The sequence below is a fragment of the Eurosta solidaginis genome, chromosome 3, assembly GCF_040869045.1.
Source record: "Eurosta solidaginis isolate ZX-2024a chromosome 3, ASM4086904v1, whole genome shotgun sequence".
In the NCBI taxonomy this organism is placed as follows: domain Eukaryota; kingdom Metazoa; phylum Arthropoda; class Insecta; order Diptera; family Tephritidae; genus Eurosta; species Eurosta solidaginis.
Window position 1 is genome coordinate 137,290,200 of NC_090321.1, and position 23,024 is coordinate 137,313,223.

At 36.6% G+C, this 23,024-nt stretch overlaps 1 protein-coding gene across 23 annotated transcripts in view; it reads left to right on the plus strand.

The window, feature by feature from the left end:
• RyR (Ryanodine receptor) overlaps positions 1–23,024 on the plus strand; it is a 1,962,175-nt gene that overhangs the window by 1,909,604 nt on the left and 29,547 nt on the right. For 13 of the 23 annotated variants that reach the window (XM_067773071.1, XM_067773075.1, XM_067773085.1 and 10 more), the window contains 3 exons: positions 5,949–6,249; positions 10,350–10,484; positions 10,549–10,968. In XM_067773071.1, the coding sequence (XP_067629172.1) occupies positions 5,949–6,249; positions 10,350–10,484; positions 10,549–10,968 (856 nt within the window). The remainder of the gene's footprint in view (positions 1–5,948; positions 6,250–10,349; positions 10,485–10,548; positions 10,969–23,024) is intronic. The other 10 variants (XM_067773079.1, XM_067773080.1, XM_067773082.1 and 7 more) reach the window with 1 other exon arrangement.

Sequence of the window (23,024 nt, forward strand, 5' to 3'; positions counted from 1 at the left end):
TTAGTAAAATCAGATGAAGAACACGCCCACTTAAAAAAAAAATTTCTAAAGTCATGTTTTAACAAAAAACTTAATATCTTTAGAGTATATAAGTAAATTATGTCAACATTCAACTCCAGTAATGGTATTGTGCAACAAAATACAAAAATAGAAGAAAATTTTAAATGGGCATGGCTCCGCTCTTTTTCATTTAATTCTACGACGATAACTGTTTTCTGTGAAAATGGGCGAAATCGGTTGAAGCCACGTCCAGTTTTTGACACAGTCGACCGTCTTTCCTTCCGCTCGGCCGTTAACACGAAAACTTGAGCAAAAATCAATTTATCTTTACTAAACTTAGTTCACGTACTTATCTGAACTCTCTTTATCTTGGTATAAAAAATTGCCGAAATCCGACTATGACCACGCCCACTTTTTCGATATCGAAAATTACGAAAAATTAAAAAAATCCCATAATTCTATTCCAAATACGAAACAAGGGATGAAACATGGTAATTGGATTGGTTTATTGACGCAAAATATAACTTTAGAAAAAACTTTATAAAATAGGTGTGACACCTACCATATTAAGTAGAACAAAATGAAAAAGTTATGCAGGGCGAAATCAAAAGCCTTGGAATCATGGCAGAAATACTGTTCGTGGTATTACATATGTAAATAAATTAGCGGTACCCGACAGATGATGTTCTGGGTCACACTGGTTCACATTTTGGCCGATATCTCGAAAACGCCTTCACATATACAACTAAGGGCCACTCCATTTTAAAACCCTCATTAATACCCTACAAACGTACAAACGCATTCTAAAGTCACCCCTGGTCCACCTTTATTGCGATATCTCGAAAAGGCGTCCACCTATAGAACTCTTTTAAAATACTCATTAACACCTTTCATTTGATACCCATATCGTACAAACAAATTCTAATCACCCCTGGTCCACCTTTATGGCGATATCCCGAAAAGGTGTCCACCTATAGAACTAAGGCCCACTCCCTTTTCAAATACTCACTAACACCTTTCATTTGATACCCATATCGTACAAACACATTCTAGAGTCACCCCTGGACCACCTTTATGGCGATATCTGGAAAAGACGTCCACCTATAGAACTAAGGCCCACTCCCTTTTAAATAATCATTAACACCTTTCATTTGATACCCATATCGTACAAACGCATTCTAGGGTCACCCCTGGTCCACCTTTATGGCGATATCTCGAAAAGGCGTCCACCTATAGAACTATGGTCCACTCCCTTTTAAAATACTCTTTAATACCTTCCATTTGATACCCATGTCATACAAACACATTCCAAGGTTACCCTGGGTTCATTTTCCTACATGGTGATTTTCCCTTAATTTGTCTCCAAAACTCTCAGCTGAGTATGTAATGTTCGGTTACACCCGAACTTAACCTTCCATACTTGTTTTTCTTTAAGTTGGATTGGGAACATTCAAATTTAAATCTTTGGATAGAAAATCTAAAAAATAGAAAACAAATTGTCCATTTAAAGGAGAAGGTCTATCTGAGAACCAGCAATAAAAGCGAAAACAATGTAAGCTTAAAAGTCAAACGGGGAATAGCTCTTGCCAACGAGTGCTACTTTGGACTGAGCAGGCAATGAAAATGTAAAGTCCTCATTCGCCAAAGTCGCTCATCAGATGTGATGGCTCTTGGAGTGTTCGATAGAAAAGCTCTCCGGAAAATGTATTGTCTTGTCCGTGATGCTGGCGACGATTATCGAAAGAGGTATAATGGTGAGGTATATGAACTTTACGCAGACATGGAGATTGTGCTGCGAACAAAAGCCAAAGGCTTCGCCGGATGGATAATATTATGCGAATGGACGAAGACGCTCCGGCCAATAAACTATTTCAGTCGATACCTCAATTTGGGAGTAGAGGAAAGGGAAGACCTCAACTGAGTTTGGGAGGCAGGTGGAGGAAGACTTGACCTTCCCGTCAGTTATCGTAAAACAGGGATAGCTAGCGTGACTTGTTACGAAACGTTCAAAAGCGCTTAGGCGCTTAAATGTCAATTGAGGGGAGGTGTGGAATAATGGTATAAGTCGAGTTACGCCGTTTTCCATAAATCAACTAAATAAAAAGAGCACGATTACATACACATACCATATTAATCTTAGAAAATAATAGTGATATTTAAACAAGGATATTAGCTCCATTTATGGAAAACGGTATAACTCTCTAATAAAATTTTGCAGTTGTGAAGCATCGAAATAGCATGAAAATATATTCAGTGTCGTAGACCAGAAAGAACTGAAAAATAAAAGAATAGAAGTGGTTTCAAAAACGACTAAGCAGACAGGGGACTACATTGCTAAAAATAGAAAAAAGGTTAAAAATGATAAAAGTAGTAAAAAAAAGATTGCTAAAAATAACAAAAAGAAATAACAAATAGTTATAAGCATTTCTAAATAATAGAATATAATGTCTTTAACAATGGTTATTAATGTATCGAATATTTGATATTCGATCTATGGAATAACGGTATAACTAAAAAAAAGAAATCATCCATTTTCTAATAAAATTATGTATATATAAAATTTATTACTTTTTCTTACCAAAGAATCATACTATCTAAAATCTTACCAAGCAGGATTATTATAAATTTATTTTGACCTGTATTTTTAAGTTTTTTTCACTTTTCTCAGGGCGATCCAAAAATTTCATGCGTACATACACGCTAAAAATTAGACAATTTTCTACATGATTAAAAAACGAAGGCCCTGTCGCGTTGTTTAAATTAAAACAAACCCGATTAATAAAGAAATATTTTTTAAATTTTTTAAACGATTTAAAAATTATACGGATAATTATTTTATTGTAATATGACAATATAAAGAAAAAGTTTGATGGCAAGAAAAAATATCACAATTAAAAATCAATGCCAACTAACTATAATTATGAAAGAATTTCAAAAGCACAGTGTTGTTGCTACAATACCCCCTCCCTAGCGAAAAGCGAGTTTTCTTCTTTTTGGAACATGTGATGGAATTTGTTTTTGCTCAATTGATTGTTGGAAAGTGGTTTCATTTAAATCGTGTACTTCCGTAAATGCCAGTTTCAATCTGTCTACAGATACTGTGCCTTCTCCTTTTGCAAGCATGATAGTGAAAAATTTGGTCGTACGTTTGATTACCGTAAAAGAACCGGAGTATTTTGGTTGCAGAGGTTTTTTTATATCTATCATTACGAACCCAAACTTGTTTTGATTGAAACAGATCCCCATGAACGAATGGTTTATTGTTGGTATGATGTGCAATAGGTTGTGGCTGAATATTTTGTATTATTATTTTAAGACGTTCTAGAAACTCAGTAGAAATGACATCGGAACTTATGACATCTCCCAAAAACTCGCCCGGAATATGCAACGCTTCTCCATATACCATTTCAGCTACTGACGCACACAATTCATCTTTATACACTGTCCCTAAACCAAGCATTACTAAAGGCAAAGCTTTTAAAGTTCGATGTAGCCTTCAACCGTGCCGTTACTTTGTGGATGGAAAGATGTAGTGTGCTGAATCTTAGCTCAAATAAAACTAGCTAAGTCATTAAAAGTTTTTGAAGTGAGTTGACGACCCCGATCACAAAAAATTATACTTGGGCATCCAAATCTTGCAATCCAACCATCAAAAAAAGTTCTGCTTACAGTATCCGCTGTAATATTTGGTATGGCTTCTGGCCATCGCGAAAAACGATCTATAATCGTTAATAGATACGTGGTGGCAAAGGACCAACCAAATCCAAATGCACTTCTAAAAAACGCTTTGAAGATAAAGGAAACTCACCAATTGAAGAATGAGTATTTGTTTGTATGTTTGGTACACATCTTAACGTCTTTATTGAGTTGTGGCCAAACAAAACGATCTGCAATTAATTTCCTTGTAGCTCTAACACCAGGATATGCAAGATTATGAAGCATGTCAAAAACAGGTCGTCGAAAACTAGTAGGAAGTATAGGCCTGGGCTTACACTTAGACACATCACAATAAATTTCCGTTGTAGAACCTGGTACCAGTTTTAACGTAAGTCCAGAATCAGTTGAAAGAATTAATTTTTGTATATCTTCATATGCTTTCTGAGCCTCAGAGAGTCGCGTATAATCAATTATAGAAACTTCATCTATCCTTGAAATTGCATCTGCAACCGAATTGTTCACACCAGCAATACAATATTCGTAGTAACTTACTTACTTACTTAATTGGCGCTTAACCGTCTAAAGGGTTATGGCCGTCCAACAAGGTACGCCAGTCGCTCCTTCGCTCCGCCAACCGACGCCAATTGGTCACACCAAGGGAGTTTAATCGTTTTCCACCTGGTCTTTCCAACGGAGTGGGGGCCGCCCTCTACCTCTACTTCCATAGGCGGATTCTGATAGAAACACTTTCTTCGCCGGAGCATCGCCTTCCATTCGCATAACATGGCCTAGCCAGCGCAGCCGCTGCGTTTTAATTCGCTGGACTATGTTGATGTCTGCGTATAGCTCGTACAGCTCATCATTAAATCTCCTTCGGTACTCGCCATCGCCAACGAGTAGGGGTCCATAAATATTTCGAAGAACTTTTCGCTCCCTCATGACAACAGTGTACGTAATCTGTGATGAAGGGAATAGGATACCAATCTGGAACGGTTATTTTATTCAACAAACGATAGTCGCCACATGGTCTCCACTCTCCATCTGCTTTTGGAGCCATATGAAGAGGATTGGACCAACTGAATTTTGATGCTCGAATAATATGATTGTCTAACATAAACTTAAACTCCCTTTTTGCAATGGCTAAAAATTTTGAATCCAGTGGTCTTACTTTTGCCCGAACTGGAGGACCTGTAGTCTCAATATGATGAAAAACGTTATTATTTTTACTGCACTGCGAAAGTGCTATATTGTGAATCTCAGAAAATTCTTCTAATAATTTATGATAGACACTGTTGTCTTTTAAAATTGTTGTTATACCGAATGATGGCTCAACAGAAATTTTAGCAGGTGCTGCCAAAAGTGCTTTCCATCAACTAATTTGCAATTTTTTAAATCCGACAACAAACGAAAATGTTTGAGGAAATCAGACCCAATGATGGCTTTAGTAACGTCTGCTCTTTGTTTCATCCGCAGTTATGCGTTGTAATGAGAAAATGGTCTCAACATGAAAAAACCTTACTTCTGTGTATTTGGTCCAAAACGGTGGGAATTTCTGTATAGTCGCTGCATGTACATTCAATGATGATGGTGTATCCAAATCCATCAAACAATCTGCGGATGGCGAAATTTGAATTAGTGTTGGAAGTGCAAGGCCTGGTACAATGTGCTCTTGATGTTCTATATTATCATTGCGGGTTGGTGATCTAAATAATATCATATTTACAAAAACTTGTACACAAACTTACAAACAATTTATTTAATTTAGAATTGTTCTTTTTGAATTGTTGACTGATGATGAACTTGATGCGGAACTGCACAACCAACCAACAACTTTTGTTTGTAGCGTTTCGTCTTCCGTATGCGTAGCCTTTCGTGATGCGTATGCGACAATGACCGCTCCGTTTTTAAAACGTTTTTAAATAGCGTATACCACTTTTTCGGGGTCACTACTTTATAGCGTTGTTTAAATTAAAACAAACCCGATTTATAAAAAATATTTTTTAAATTTTTTAAACGATTTAAAAATTACACGGATAATTATTTAATTGTAATATGATAATATAAAGAAAAAATTTGATGGCAAGAAAAAATATTACAATTAAAAATCAATGCCAACTAACTATAATTATGAAAGAATTTCAAAAGCACAGTGTTGTTGCTAGAGCCCCTTGGATCCGCCACTAAGTACTACTTAATGTAGGCGAACAATTAATAAGCTTTTAAGCTACATCCTTAGAGAACTTATTATGCGAGAATTTGGATAATGACAATGCATATTTGATTTATTTCAGGAACAAGAAATGGAAAAGCAAAAGCTTTTGTTCCATCAAGCACGTCTTTCGAATCGCGGTGTAGCGGAAATGGTTCTCCTTCACATATCTGCATCAAAAGGCGTTCCGTCAGAAATGGTTATGACAACTTTAAATTTGGGCATTGCAATACTTCGCGGTGGTAACATAGATATACAAATGGGAATGCTTAACCATCTCAAGGAGAAAAAAGATGTGGGATTCTTTACATCCATTGCAGGACTTATGAATTCGTGTAGTGTATTGGATTTGGATGCATTCGAGCGTAATACGAAGGCAGAAGGTATTGCTGATGAAGCACATATTATGTATTAAAAATTCGAGTACATATGTATATGTTTACAGAAAAGCATTTTATAATTTTGTATGTACATATAACTTTGGGGCTCCCTTAGTTTACATATGTGCACTTGTATAAACATTTTTATAATATTATCATTCATGTATGTATATATGTATGTATTTATATAACACTTGGTATTAGTTACGGTACTACTTTTAAGAGATAATTATGCTCCAACTAGAATCGTTCGACAGCGTATGGGTGGGTAATGGGATTTTGTTGTTGTTGAAGCAGTGCTTCGCCCCATCCAACAGGCGCGACCGATCATAAATTGTCATCAATATCCTCTAACAGGAGTTCAAGGAAACTTGCAGTTTCAACAGGGGTGGACCATAGTGAGAGGGGTGTTAGAGGCGTTGCTTCCACATTGCAACTAAAGAGATAGTTGGTGTCATTTTCATTTCACATATTTAAAGCAGGACATACATTTTGTATGTCGGCGTTGATTCTGGATAGGTAAGAGTTTAAGCTGTTACAGAAAAAGTGTTCCTCTTCAGCGAGTTTTTGTTATTTTTCGTTAAGAACTGGGTGTGCCGGGCAATTCCTGGCATAGATGTCCGACGACTGTTTATGGAAATCACTGAAAACCTGTTTGTGTTTTTTTTTTACGTCATACAGCTGTGTTCTCGAGTGCCGTATTTCCTCATAATGCTAACGGCGATGACTTCATAAGCCCTTGGCAAATGTGGCCTCTTCAATCAGATAACTGTTGGGATGCCCTGGTTTCTGGGCGGTTATGAGAGCGGTATTTTGGCAACCCTGTATTTTCTTCCGGTGAGTAACCTTTAGGCTTGGCGACCATATCGGGGACGCGTAGCATGCAATTTGCCGGCCAATGGCTTTGTAAGTGGCAATGAGCGTTTCTTTGTCTTTACTCCAAGTGCTGCCAGCAAGAGATTTGAAGATTTTATTACGGCTCTGGATTTTAGGTACAGTTGCGGTTCCATGCTCACCAAAATGTAAATCTTGATCGAATGTCACACCCAGTATTTTTGGGTGTAAGACAGTCGGTAGCGTAATGGCATCATCACGCCATATTCCAAACCGGTCAATGCCTATCTTTTATCGCCACACGATAAAAGAAGTAGGTGATGCCTTAATTGGAGTTGTAACGCTATATTCGAAATCGGTCAATGTCTATCTTTTATCGTCACACGATATTCTCCTTTTTATACACATAATTTGCTCAGGCATCATGTTATACATTCAAAAGAGTCTTACATAAAAGTGAGAGGGGTTATCAACCGACATATGTAAGTTTTCCATAGTAGCTTCTATTTAAACACTCATACTAAACTTCGTCACTACCTTTAAACTTTCCCAAGTTATCGCTACTGAATAAAACGTATCCAAATAGAAAAATGATTCTAAGCACATTTTTCAAACTTTGTTTGCAAATTGAATTAGTTTCGTAAAAAGCCTATATATCAAAATGAAGAAAGGAACTTCATTTGTTGTTGAAATATTGAGGGATTATATATGCAGGAAATATTTTATATACTGAATATGCTTATTTCAGCAGAAACATTTGTTGTAGGCAGAAGCAGTGCGTGGAATTTTATTACCATAAATTTATTCAAATGCAAGTAAGAATGAACTTTTGGACGGTGAGGTTGGGAATGTCACATTTTGTAAGATTCAATTTAAATTTTTTATACTTGTCAAAATTCGATAACAATACAATAATTTGATAGGTTAATGAGCGTAGCTAGGAGCATTTTACTTAAATGCTTTTTTTTTCGCTACAAATTTGCGGCACGGGACCTAAGTACATGTTTTACACCTACTCCGAACGACATCTGCAAGGAAGATTAGTTTTCACTGAGAAGCTTTTCATACAGTCGGAGTACTTACCAAATCACTGCTACCCTGCTTAGAAACACTTTTCTAATTGAATAAACTTGTTTCTCAATTTTCGATGTTGCTTTTCCGGTGCTTGAACCCAGCATCTTCGGTGTGGTAAGTGGTAACGCTTACATCACACCACCGCCAAAGAGTATATATTTGTTAAGAGGCGCCACTCGATACTTTGTTGTTGCCAAAGCAACCCTGTCATGTCGAATGTGATTCTCAAGGAAGTTTTGTTTAGTGTTTTTAACTGAATCCTATATATTTATGCGGTAAAGTGACTTTGCATAATTACGATTTTTGGAAAGAAAATTAATTAATTAAATTAATACAATCAATAAAATAAACACAAATACCCCACGAAAATGTATAGAAGGCGTTTTTATAAATACATCTGACAAAAAAAAACCAACGACTACCTTGAGAAAACATCGAGTAATTTGCTTTGGCAACAACAAAAGTATCGAGTGACGCCTCTTAACAAATATATACCCTTTGCCACGGCGACCGCCTTAACCAATGCAAAATAATAAGTAACCTTTATTGAAAATGGGGGCAAATATGGAAGCATAAAAGTAACGATCCGAAAAAATAGTTTTAAAGTTAACGTTTATTCAAGTCCCAGCAGGAAAATGATCTAACGGCAAGCCAACTATAAGTTGGCTGTTAAAAATCTAACGTGCACTATTATCTGTTCATCTTCTTTGAAAAAAGCTAACTACTTTTGGGTGTCAATGGCCGAAAAAGCGTCAGACGTGGTTATTTTTACCCTAATTGTCATTTAACTAGTAGTCAACTAATTTTAGTCCAAATATATGTTACAACAGCTGGGTTTTATTATGGATTGAACGATATCAGATCTGAAGATAGCATACGAGACATTTGTTTATGTTTTAATTTGCAATTTTTATGAAATTTTTAAATAAAAAAAACGGCATAAAAATATTATATTTTTTTTATATGTACTATTTGTAATTTACTGCATGAATGTACAACCAGTAGCAATAGCTGACTCTTTGCAGTGAACTGAAAGTCAGGTACATTACGGAATCCAGTAAAATAGTAAATTATAATATTTAGAAATCGATTTTTTTTCTATAGAAAGTGTACTGAGTCAATACAATACTTATTATACATGTATACATACCATTCGCATATATATGTAAATATACATTTACAAACTTATGTAATACATACATTCATATCGTCAAGCTTTTTCCAGAAACATGAATGTTTACCCAACAAGCAAAATAAACGTAATGTAAGTTTATAAAATATATTTTTTTTTATAAATTGTTTAGAAACAACGGGAAATAATCGAAGCGGATATTTTCTTTTAAGCTTATAAATGTAAACTTATAAAAAATTTCCAAAAGAAAGCTTGTTGTAAATAGTTTCCCTAAGCTTTTTATAAACGATAATTATTATTTCAATTAAATTACATAACATAAATTAAATGAAGAATGGCTGCAATTCAAATGGGTTGCTGGATAATCCAAGAATCGGGTTCAATGCAGATAAACGTTAATGCAAATAATTTGAAATTTTCCAAGTTGAAAAATATTGACAAATATATAGTTTTTTCATCTTTTTTTGTTAACATTTACAATTACTTTCACAGCTAAATTATTTATTAACATTTGCTCTCAACGCTTATAACATGTTTTCTGAAAAATATTAAAATATATTTAATACTGAAAACGCTTATTTTAAGTTACTCTTCAAAACATTTACAGAAATGCCTATTGGGTATAAATGAAACGTTATGAAATAAAGTTTTCAAGTGTACTGTTTTTGACTAAATCCATACATTTTGAGAACACGTAAATTTTTTTTTGCTGTTGTAGCAGTGCAACAACAACAACCACGTTACTTCAATTTATGGGGGTTCGTTTTATGGGAGGTTTTCCGAATTTTAGTACACCATAGAATATATGTACATATATAATTGTTTGAAAATTGATCCACTCAATGTCGAAAAAACTGCAAATTCATGATTCTGGCAAGAGGGCACGATATGTGATATTTTTATAGTTTGAAAACAAAATACGTATATTTCGCACATTTTATCCACTCAAACCTTCTTCCTGGCTTGGGTTAATGATTTGACGAACAAACCACACAAAAAAACTACCACGCATGTTCCTACCGTCCCCACCCTAAACACACAAACCAAAAATTTTGCAACAAAGAGTACATTCCAAGTGCGGGTGCAGGTCTCGGCGTGGGATCGGAAGGCGCTGCGGGGGAGAAAAACATGCATGACGCAGAGTTCACTTGTGCCCTGTTCCGTTTTATTCAACTCACCTGCGAAGGTCATAATTTAGGTAAGTCAAGTTGAATAAGAAAAAAAAAAACATTTAATTTACTTAAATTCGAATAAATTTGTAGACTGGCAAAATTATTTGCGGACACAAGCGGGCAACACAACTACGGTAAATGTTGTAATCTGTACCGTTGATTACTTATTGCGACTGCAGGAATCTATAATGGATTTTTATTGGCATTACTCAAGTAAAGAAATCATAGATCCAGCTGGAAAGGCTAATTTCTTTAAAGCAATTGGCGTAGCTAGTCAGGTGTTTAACACTCTTACTGAGGTAATCCAAGGTCCGTGTACGTTAAATCAACAAGCTTTGGCTCATTCTCGTTTATGGGACGCTGTTGGTGGTTTCCTTTTCCTTTTTTCGCACATGCAAGAAAAACTGTCAAAACATTCTAGCCAAGTAGATTTGCTTAAAGAGCTGCTTAATCTACAGAAAGACATGATTACAATGATGCTTTCCATGCTGGAGGGAAACGTTGTTAATGGTAAGTGATTTATTATTGTACATATATGGCTGATTTTTTCGTTCCAAGCGCAGCTTTATTTATTGGAAATGCAGTGTGTGCTTTTATTCATGACAATAACTTCTCATGTGCATCGGTTGCAATTTTTGGGCATGACAAATTTTATTAATGCATTTGTGATTTGTTGTTGAACATATATCCAAGAAATTTCTTCAGCCAATTGTATTTTTGTTTTTTATAATTTTTTTAATATTGCGCTCTTTGGTGGAACTTTGACAGTTCCCAAACTTATGTTGTGTATAGTTCATCAACAATCTGTATTATTTATGGCATGCAATTGTAATACCAATTTCACACAAAGGTTTAATGAAGTATTTAGGTAAATTTTCTACAATAACGATCTTATTGAAATCAGTTCTCCATACAAAAAAAAATTTCGTAATTATCTCATTATTTCTTCGTAGAATGCCTAATACTATGTTCAAACAGAAAAATAAATTGAGGCAATTTCGAGTTAAATTGAGTGGTGTTCATACAACTCAATTTAGCTTACACAATAGTAATTTGATAGATGGTTGTCTCATCTCTGCAGCAGCAACATACTGTGACGAATATTACCTCCACTAGTAATAAATTCCCAAAACAAAAACATTGAAGCGAGCCACACTGTGTACATAAACACATCAAACATCATTTACACCAGGCATCGGCATTTAGTGGCACAATTGTGCACACTCAATTCTTATTCTCTTTAGTTTAGTAGTCACTGAGCATTTGGCGCAGCAACATCGATGGTGTGCGTCGCCCGCAATGTTGGCGAATGTTATTAGTAAGCAACAAGCAAAGATTATTTGTTAATTTTTTCAATGCGCACAAGCGAAAAACATTTAATGTTGACCAACCCTTTTGCGCAAATACAATGTATTTAATTGTATAAACCTTTTGCTTCACATTGTGCGCATTAAAAATATAATAACAAACGATCTTGTCGTGTTGCTTGCTAATAAGCGAATGAAGTAAGCAAACCGATGCATCAAGTGATGTGCGCGATTATCGCGCTCTCACTAACAGATCTGCATTTCGAATTTGCCGATGACTGATTTACACCCATATACATATATAAGGCACGAAGAGATATTACGCGCACACACTTGTAGTCATCTTCCAAAGAGTTGCTACACAAACACACACATATGATTATGAGAAACGCATAAACTACAAATATACATGTATATAGCTAAGTAGGAGATATGTACAGCAGTTATAGCAGACGAAACGTAGTAGAAATATGCGAACGAAGCAGCAGAGAGTATAAAAGAGCGCAAGCTGAGTAGTCAAATCATCACGCTATCAGTTGCGAAGTGAAGTTTAATTGCGAAGTACTTCTAAAGTAGTCTAATAAAGACAATTTTGTAATACAGAATATTGGAGTGTTTTATTCAACAGTTTAACGATACGAACGTAAGCAGAAGGTTGCAAATAAGCGGGATCTCCCTGAATTCTTTACAATACCTTTATTCAGGCTGTCAAAATATGCGTGTTGGTATTAGGCGAATGGAATGGAATGAAAACATAAAACTTTGACTCCCACTCCCGGGAGAAAAGGCTTTGAAGAGATTTACAAGGTATAATTAAAACAGCTGTCGCCTTGTCCGTCCTAATGTCACGTTGTTTAAATTTTTCCAAAATTATTAAATAAATTATAAAACTTTGAAATTTTTGTGTGTTGTAAGAAAATGTGTTTAATGTTTTGGTTTCATTTTGAGTTTGCCATCTTCTTTTCACAATCCCTACTCCAGTGAAATGAAAAAAATAAAATCAGCTGATGAGATGAGCCAACCATATAGTTGAGCCATGCGTAACTGACGTTTAAATCTACTCAATAAACACACTTTACAAGGTTGCATTTGCAGTTTGAAACAATTTATTACGCAATTTTTTTAAATTGGCAATTAATTATTACAATTTATTATATGATAAATTGCGTAATAAATTGACCAAATGGTATAAATTGCCGATTTGATGTGTGTTTGTACATAGTATAACGTAGTTTAAAATCTATGTGGTTTTGCTTATATCTTCGAATTTAATTGTGAATGTAACGAGTGAAAATCGAAAATAAATATTAGAAAAGTTGCGAATAGATACATTTTATTTTGATTGATTTCAAAGTTAAGAACAAAATAGGTGCTATCCATTTTAACTATCTTTGGTAAAAATCATAATATTTTTTTGGGACTGCAGACGGATGTTCATTAATGAAGCAAGTGACTCTCTGTGAAAAGGAAAAATCAATTATTTCATTCAAGCTTCTGACATAATTAACGTTTTTCCGAATTGAAAAAAATTAAAATTTTTCAACTGTACACAAACTTATTTATTTTTTCTCAAACAAAAACAAATTTGAATATTTTATACTCTGTTTATTTTTTTTTATTTCATTTTTTTCCGAGATTGATTTTTAAATTTTGCGCAAAAACTTCAAAAAAAAACCGGAAGACGAATTGTGAATCCGTTAAGTTTCTGTGCGAAATTGGTATACAGCACCGATACCATGCATTTATGCTTTGCATTGGTTGCGCAGCAACTTTCAGCTTTTTTCAGAAATTTTTTAGTTCTTTTAAGCTTTTTCAAGATTTTGGAAACTCTGGGTAAACAATCCACGGGTGGTATAGTTTATTAAATTTGAAATATAATGTTATGTGTAAGGCTCATATCCCATATAAAATAAACTTACCTAAGTAATTATTATAACTCACTGTTTTACGACCTTTTACGTAAGGGTTATAGCCTAACCAAAATCAGTTTTACACAAGGTGTAATAATAAAATATACATACCCAAACCTTGAAGATTAGGTTCTCAGACAGTGTGATATGTAGAATTTGCATCTTTCATGGGTGGTACATGCCTTGAAATTTATCCTTTTTTCTTAGCCTTAAAAATTTTAATTTAGCTTTTTCTCTTTGTCCAACAGGCCAATGTTCTGGCAACACTGATTTCGACTATGTTAGAAATAAACCGCTACCTAAGACCGTTTTAGTTTGTAGTAGTCTACGGTAGGTTGAACTGGCCGGTCCATGAGGACTTCACATAGACTGAATGAGTCCGTAGTGTTACCAGAAGTTGATTTAAGGACCAAACTGAAAAACCCTATCAAAAACATGTTACAAAATAACTCCGTCCTCTTGGCAAAGCTTTCTAGGACCTATGCCACTTGCTGCTTCTAGATCTTGCAGCAGTATCACTCCCAATGGCTGGAGTCTTAGCATGACAAGCGCATGTTACGAGCACAAAACGTGCTCGATCTCACTCGTAGTAGGCTAATAGAGGGATAATTTTCCCCAAGTGTCCACCGTAACTTTTACATATCCCCAAATCCGATGAAACTTTGTAGGATTGTTCTACTATTTGACTTCTTAAATGCAAAAAAGGAAGATTTAAAAACAGGTCTTCTCAAAATTGTTTATATTGAAGTGCAAATCACAAAACATGTACAAAATTGTATGTACCCTGACATTGTTTTTTTTTTTTTGTATTTAAAAAATTAAATTAAATTTTGAAATACTCAAAAAGCTCAAATACTTTAATATACCGATTGCTTTTAAAACATTTCGTAAATCGCTATATCATCACAAGCGCAAGAGCAATTAAATTTAATTCTCAAAATCCAGCACAACAATTTCATTCAGCACCAGTTGATATTTGTTTCAATTGTTATTGTCACAAATATGGCATTCAGATCATCTCCAATAATTTTTTTACGAAACGTAATTGTGGTGAAAAACTAAGTCTAAAAGGGCGGCCACGTCCATTTCACAGAATTTTGAATCGACGTTGCTGGCGACTCAAATGTTAGTCCAAATACAAAGTTTGAACGAGTTCGCTTCATTAATATCTAATCTAGGTCGTTGCAAAGTTCCAGCAACTGCTCGAGCCTTAACTCAGAAATGGTTGAGACCAAGAAAAAGTACTTCAGGGTGGACCTGTGGAGAATCTCATGATGTTCAACCTCTTGCAAGACATAGGAAGCGAACTATTTGCGAAGTACTAAATTTTCCGACCGCGTGTCTCGAACATCTCAAGACGTGCACATGCGACTTATCATGACTTTTAATACCATTAACATTGGCGAGGAATTGATAACTTCAACTTATTCGCCAGATAATGAAAAGTATTGATCTTTGTTCAGTGGTGGACTTTATTCAACACTTGTATAATGAAAAACAATGTAATGACAATTATTAAACATGCAAAAGATCTTATATAGAATATGTAAGAATGACAGGAGATGAAGGAAAGAGCAAAAACTGATGATATTCGTGCTACCATATCTGTATCATGGGCATCAAGTGGAAGGTATTAAAGAGTATTTTAAAACGGAGTGGGCCATAGTTCTATAGGTGGACGCCTTTTCGAGATATCGCCATAAAGGTGGGCCAGGGGTGACACTAGAATGCTTTTGTACGATATGGGTATCAAATGAAAGGTGTTAATGATTATTTAAAATGGAATGGTCCTTAGCTCTATAGGTGGACGCCTTTTCGAAATATCGTCATAAAGGTGGACCAGGGGTGACTCTAGAATGTGTTTGTACAATATGGGTATCAAATGAAAGGTGTTAGTGAGTATTTGAAAAGGGAGTGAGCCTTAGTTCTATAGGAGGACGCCTTTTCGAGATATTGCCATAAAGTTGGACCAGGGGTGATTAGAATTTGTTTGTACGATATGGGTATCAAATGAAAGGTGTTAATGAGTATTTTAAAAGGGTTCTATAGGTGGACGCCTTTTCGAGATATCGCCATAAATGTGGACAAGGGGTGACTTTAGAATGCGTTTGTACGATATGTGTATCAAATTAAAGTTATTAATGAGGGTTTTAAAATGGAGTGGCCAGTAGTTTTATATGTGAAGGCGTTTTCGAGATATCGACCAAAATGTGGACCAGGGTGACCCAGAACATCATCTGACGGGTACCACTAATTTTTTTATATATGTAATACCACGAACAGTATTCCTGCCATGATTCCAAGGGCTTTTGATTTCGCCCTGCAGAACTTTTTCATTTTCTTCTACCGTTGAACCGTTAGCTGCCTTTAAAATAATATCTGGTGACTTTTTCGAACATGAAAATTTTGAAACCGGAAGCACTGAAATGTCTGCTCCACTATCTAAAAAAAAATGTGAAATGTAGCATTTGCTTCTTTCATGTGTGGTACATGCCTTGAAATTTATCTTTTTTCTTAGCCTTAAAAATTTTAATTTTTGCTTTTTCTCTTTATCCATTAAGCCAATGTTCTGGCAACACTGATTTCGACTATTCCCAAGGCAGTCGGTTCTATGTACCGGAGCGACTCGGGATTTTTCCCGACCAAGGACTGTCATCTCAGTGTAACCCCATTTAATTTGTTGCGCGTCCCTCCCACAAATTTTCATCCTCCCAGCTGCTCTTTGCAGCGGGACTGCTCCATATTCTCTTGCCCCGGGAAGGTATCGAATCCAATCCAGGTCCGTCTCCTGACCCCGGTCCTGAGAAATGGTTTTGCTGCATCTGCCGGAAAAGAATCTTTTTAGGACGGTCGTACTCTGTTCAGTGTGTCTCGTGTAAGGGATGGTTGCATCGGACAGGTTTTTCTGGGCTTGATCCCAAAACCCGACGTCCACGTAATTTTTATAAATCTTTTGTTGCTCCTTGATTTTCACGTCCAAGGGCGTCCCGTAGAAAATGTGGTAGTGGTAGAAAATGCCAGTCTACACATTCCACCTGTAAACCCGCCGGCGAAGAACACAGCGTTAGCAAATGCAACGAGGCCCAATGCCTTCGGGCAGCTTGATCGCAGACCATCCGGCCACATTAGAAATGGATGGTTGGAGCAACGGTGTCCAAATGGCAGACAGGGCGATACATATGTACACCGATAGTTTCAAAGTAATGAGAAGGGTAGATTCTGCGGTTTACAGTGTCGATCAAGAATTAAAAATTCATACAAGCTGGCAGATAATTTAAGGGTTTCTCAGGCGGAAGTAGTGGTGGAGGAAGACAGATTAAGCCGCACCGGCGTCAACTTTAAATTGACAACCAAGCAGCAATTAGAAGTTGTTGGAGTGTAAGCAATCCCTGGACAGAATCGGGATAGGTCGAAGAACTGATTTATATTGAGTCCCAGGACATATGGTAGAAATTATAAATGAAAAGGCGGATGAGCTAACAAAGTTACACTTATCATTAACAAGAAAGGACTACAGGCTATTGGCGGATATTCTGACTGGACACTGCATTCTCAAGTCACAGTCTTCCAATTAATTCCTAGTTGGTGATAGCAGATGTAGGAATGGCGCGTTGGCAAAGACTCCAGCTATTAGGAGGGATACAGCTCTCAGATCTAGAAGCAGCAAGCAGCCTTGGTCCTAGAAAGCTTCTAGTATTTGCAAGACGACCTAGTGATTTTAATTAATATATCCGGGCTTTTGATAGAGGGTTTCAGTTTGGCCGTTTAACTAACTTCTTCTAGCCCTATGGACTTACTCAGTCTATGTGAGATCCTCACGATCCTCAACAACCTAGCCTCCGGAATAACGGAAAAGTATTGGAATCATTTGGAGCTGCAGCCAAAAGAATAATTATTCTGTATGGAATGCATTTCTTAACAACTCTGAAGAGCGGTTTAGTGTTGCTATTAAAAGGATTTACGTCAAATATCAGAGGTTTACCGTTTCAAACATTTTATGCAAAATGCCTAATTTAAACCTCATAGTAGGTGCAAGTATTAAGTTTAAAAAACCCGAAGTCTCCGCGCGAGAATGAAAGGGTTGGCAGCTCTAGTTAGGAGTAACTGTAGAAAAATTATATCCGAAAAAAATTAATCTTAGCAACCGATTTTCTTAACAAAGAGTTACGCATTTTTTAGGAGATCAACGTGCAACCATACAAACTAAAAGAGTTTAAAATACGTATTTTGTATTTAATAAATGGTTCCCCAGCCAAAAAGAATTCTGTAATTTTTTCAAGCTTATTTTTCTATCCAATCAGGAAATATTACTTTATGTAAAATCGGTACCGTTATTGGATAACGTGTTTTCTTGAGAATTGATTAAATACAAAAAATCGTTCAACTGTTTTCAATTTCTTAGTGATTTTAGGCCAGAGTATAATTTTCATTGATTTTTCAAAAAGGAGCTTTTCGGCCGATGAATAAAAGACAAAAACTTTGTTTTTTTTTCACTCTCCTACGCGTTTCGATGTTTTTTTATAACATCTTCATTATTTTATTTTAATAAAACATAAAACAAAAAACAAACATTAAAAATTTATTAATAATTAACATCAAGCAACAACAAATTTTCCAACAGTTCACTCACATTTAATATAATACAATTACATTGACGCAAAGAAATTGAAATTATAAGAAGGTTGAACACGCCAGTATACGAGTTTTTTTGGCAAGTTCAGTCCATAAGAACAAATTAGTGGAGTTCACCACATGCCACACACTATTTTTCGTGTTTGCCAAGTTCACCAAATGCAAGCCGCGTCGAGCATATTTTCGCCGCATAAAATATGAGAAATGTCAAAATCCAAATAAATAGAATGAATAAAAATGATCTTGTCTAGGTACTTTGTTACTCTTTGGGTAAATGTGGCTTTTTGGCAAAAAATTATTTTCCTTCTTCACTTCCACCAATTGATTTTAAACGCGGTGCCCTTAGGTGTGAGGCAATTAACAAACTTTCCTTCATAATGTTTGATAATATCCTCGCCCCGCCGCGCGAGCAAATTATGTTGTTTCATAGTCCTAATACCACCATATTTTCGCCCAAAATCAATCAATCAACAACCAAAATCATCAAAAGTTGTTCACAAGGCCACAGAGGAAGCCCGAAAATGTGTAAAAGAGCCCAGTACACCAGGTCATCAGAAAAATATGTAGGGTTACTGGAGTATATTAGAAAAACATAAATTAAAATACTCATCCCTAAATGAATGCTGCAAAGGAAAAGTATTATACAAACCAAAGGATAATGGAGCTATCTTCTTTGTACAACATATAAATATGTTTCGAAGTCAGAAATTACCGTTAGTTAGTATGTATATCCCACGCATTCACTCACCACTCACTAGACTGAAACTCATGAATCATGCATATAACTGCCTGTTAGGCTATAAAGCGTTATCAGCTAATGTGGCATAGCTGTATAGGCTACTGAATTGTCATAGGTTTTTGTGGGTTCGAAGTCCGCTCAATTTAATTCTTCTTTATTTTTTTTAGCTGAAATTAGAAAAATGCTGATAATGCGCCAAAATAGCAAAGTTTTGCCGATAAGCGCGTTTTCTTACAGTATGAAAGCAAAATTTTTTGCAAGAATATAATAAATGTGCTAAAACCATTTGACAAAATCAAAAGCTAACCAAATTCAAACAACTGTGAATTACTTTCAATTGTTAGAAATTGTTCTCTAAAGTAAAAGAGGGCATTTCAAGACCATCGAAAGCTGGCATGGCAATAAGCGACCATACTAAACTAACACAATCCTACATTTTGGCGAGGAAATCTTACATTCCCGCCCACGTCTCATACACAAAATCAAAAACATAAGAGGAAGAACAAAAAATCGAAGTAAGACAAAATTTAAAATTTGATTTTGTGTTACTAACACATGCGAACTTTTTCGTCTGGCGTCGTACATATATAGCAAACTACTACAACCTTAGATTTTGACGAGGAAATCTGACATTCACGCCTACGTCTAATCAACAGCAATAAGGGAAGAACAAGAAATCGATGGGAGAGCAGAAAGACAAAATTTAAAATTTTATTTCGATTTGATTCTTCCTACTTTCCGTCTAGCCTCGTACGTATAGGCCAAAACTAGCACAATCTTATAACTTAGGCGAGGAAAACATCCATTCCCTCCTACTTCTCGTCCAAAAAGCAAATTTCTTCAATTTATTTTGCCAGAGGAGATTTGTAGAAAAGAATCCATCTTTCTTTCTTTCCATCTTTTAAAGTTTTAAGAAAGAAGAGTTATTTGAAGGGAAATTTTTACTTCACCAGGCGCTCATAAAAATTAGCGCTTGCCCGTCAAAGATATGAAACGAATTTTTTGGTTTTCGTACGGACATATGTATGCATCTCCTTTTACGCAAAGAATTTAAGGCATTAGGGTGAGTATAGCCATCTCATATTTCGCACTTTAGAAATAGTAGAAAAAATCTTCTTTCGTTCCCGCCTTCATCTGATCAACAAACAAATTACAAAAACCCATTGATGCAACCAAAACATTTGCTTATTTATATATTTTTGCACAGCTTTCATATGCAACTAATGCAAACAAAGTATAATTAAACACTTGTTTTGGCAATTTTTACTAGTTTTCAAACACCAAAAACTTGCCCTTGTTGTGATATCTTTGTTTACTTTTTAATTTTCTCACACTGCTTCACTATATATGTACATACATATGTACACAGTTCATTACCTTCACCTTTGTTTTGATTTGATGAAAACCAAAATACTTGCTTAATTATATATTGTTGTACAGCTTTCAAATACAACTCATGCAACATAAATATAATATAAACACTTATTTTGGCAATTATTATTACATTAAAACCACAAAACTCACACTTTTCCAACTTTATCCTTGTTTACATATCTTTTTCCAAATTTTTGTTTTGATACTTCCACTTCTTCCAAGCACTTCACAATTTCTATGTTAATTTTAAGTTTTCTATCACTTCCCGCACTTAGTTTATTGAAAAATACTTTAACACTATAAATTTCATTCAATAATTAAACATTTTTGTAACTGCAACGAAAACACACACGAAAAAAAATTACGCGACCGACTGCTAGACACTAAAACAAAAGTGCGAAAGACGAGCCAAAGGGTATGGTGAACTCCACTAACCTGCTCTTTCAGAAAATTTTTGTTTTCTCGCTGAATTTTGAAGCAGCGTGTTCAAGCTTCTTATAATTTCAATATCTTTGGATGTATGGCATTTGTTGGTTAGGTGCTCAGCAACAGCAGTAGTCGTTTTCATATTTTTCGCATCTGATTTATTCTGTTGTTGTTGTTGTTGTAGCAATGCTCGCCCCACCTAATAGCCGCGACCAATCACAAATTGTCATCAATATCCTCTAACGGGAGTCCAAGGAAACTTGCCGTTTCAACAGGGGTGGACCATAAGGAAAGGGGTGTTAGAGGCGTTGGTTCCACATTACAATTAAAGAGATGGTTGGTGACATGTGGGGACACATTGCAAGCAGGGCATACATTTTGTATGTCGGGGTTGATTCTGGATAGGTAAGAGTTTAACCTGTTACAGTATCCAGAACGAAGTTGAGCAAGAGTGACACGCGTTTCCCTGAGGAGCATGCGTTCCTCTTCTGCGAGTTCTGGATATTTTTCTTCAAGTAATGGATTCACCGGGCAATTCCCGACATAAAGGTCCGACACCTGTCTATGGAGTTCACCAAGGACCTGCTTGTGTTTTTCCGCTTCATACGGCTGGGTTCTCAGGTGCCGTATTTCCTCAAAATGCTCTCGGAGATGACTCCTTAGGCCCCTAGGCGGTGCTGGTTCGTCAATCAGATGTCTGTTGGGATGCCCAGGTTTCTGGGTATTCAACAGAAACTGTTTGGTCAGCATCTCATTTCTCTCCCTGATGGGGAGTATTCTCGCCTCATTATGCAGATGGTGTTCTGGGAACATAAGAAGACAGCCCGCGGCGATTCTGAGAGCAGTATTTTGGCAGGCCTGTAGTTTCTTCCAGTGGGTGGTTTTTAGGCTTGGCGACCATATGGGTGACGAGTAGCACGTAATCGGCTGGCTAATTGCTTTGTATGTGGTCAAGAGCGTTTCTTTGTCTTTTCCCCAGGTACTGCCAGCAAGGGATTTGAGGATTTTATTACGGCTCTGAATTCTTGGAACAATTGCGGTTGCGTGCGCACCAAAATGTAGATCCTGATCGGATAGGACACCACCCTGTGGCACCCCTTGTTTAATTCTCCTTTGTTTTGATGTTTCGTTTCTGAATTGCACCGATGCCTGCCGACCACCCAGATAATTTGCGGTCCACCTTTTAAGACATGGGGGAAGGGTAGACCCTTCCAGGTCTTGCAGTAACGAGCCATGGTTAACCGTATCAAAAGCTTTTGATAGGTCTAACGCTACGAGTACTGTTATATGGTGGGGATATTGATTCAAACCGCAATTTATCTGGGTGCTAATGACATTTAGCGCGGAGGTAGTGCTATGGAGTTTTCTGAAGCTATGCTGATGAGGGGCTAGCTGCAAATGTGCTTGGAAATAAGGGAGCAAAATGGCTTCAAGCGTCTTTGCCACTGGCGATAGGAGAGATATCGGACGATATGACTCACCTACGTTAGCTGGTTTCCCAGGCGTTAGTAGCGGGACCACCTTGGCCATTTTCCATTTCTCGGGTATGACAAAGGTGGAAAGAGACAGGTTGAAGACATGCGCTAAATATTTGAAACCCTCTCTCCCTAGGTTTTTAAGCATCGGCATGGCTATGCCGTCTGGGCCCACTGCTTTGGATGGTTTAGCGCGACCAATGGCATCCTTAACCTCTCTAGCGGTGATGGTAATTGGTGACGCGCTGAGTTTGTGTTTATGTGCGTGTCTATTGGCTCTCCGTCTATCTTTGTCGACCGTAGGATGCATTATATATTGTCGGCAGAAAGCGCTCGCGCATTTTTTCGCATCCGATAGCACCTTATCGCCAAAGGCGATGGAAACTTTGTCTTTGTGCTTAGTCGGATTCGATAGGGACTTTACGGTGGACCAAAGTTTACCTACACCGGTAAAGAGGTTACAACCTCTTAGGTGCTCTTCCCATTTCGCCCGCCTGTGTTCGTCCACAAGCAATCTGATGCGTTGGTTTATATCCCTTATTTGGGGGTCGCCTGGATCAAGCTGTCTTATAAGGTCGCGTTCCCTCGCTAAGCTCGCGGCCTCCGCCGGGAAGTGGGGCCGGATTTCGGGAATTCTCCCGGCGGGAATGAAATGTGCCGAGGCGGATTCAATGACCTTACGGAAGGCACGCTCCCCTTGGCG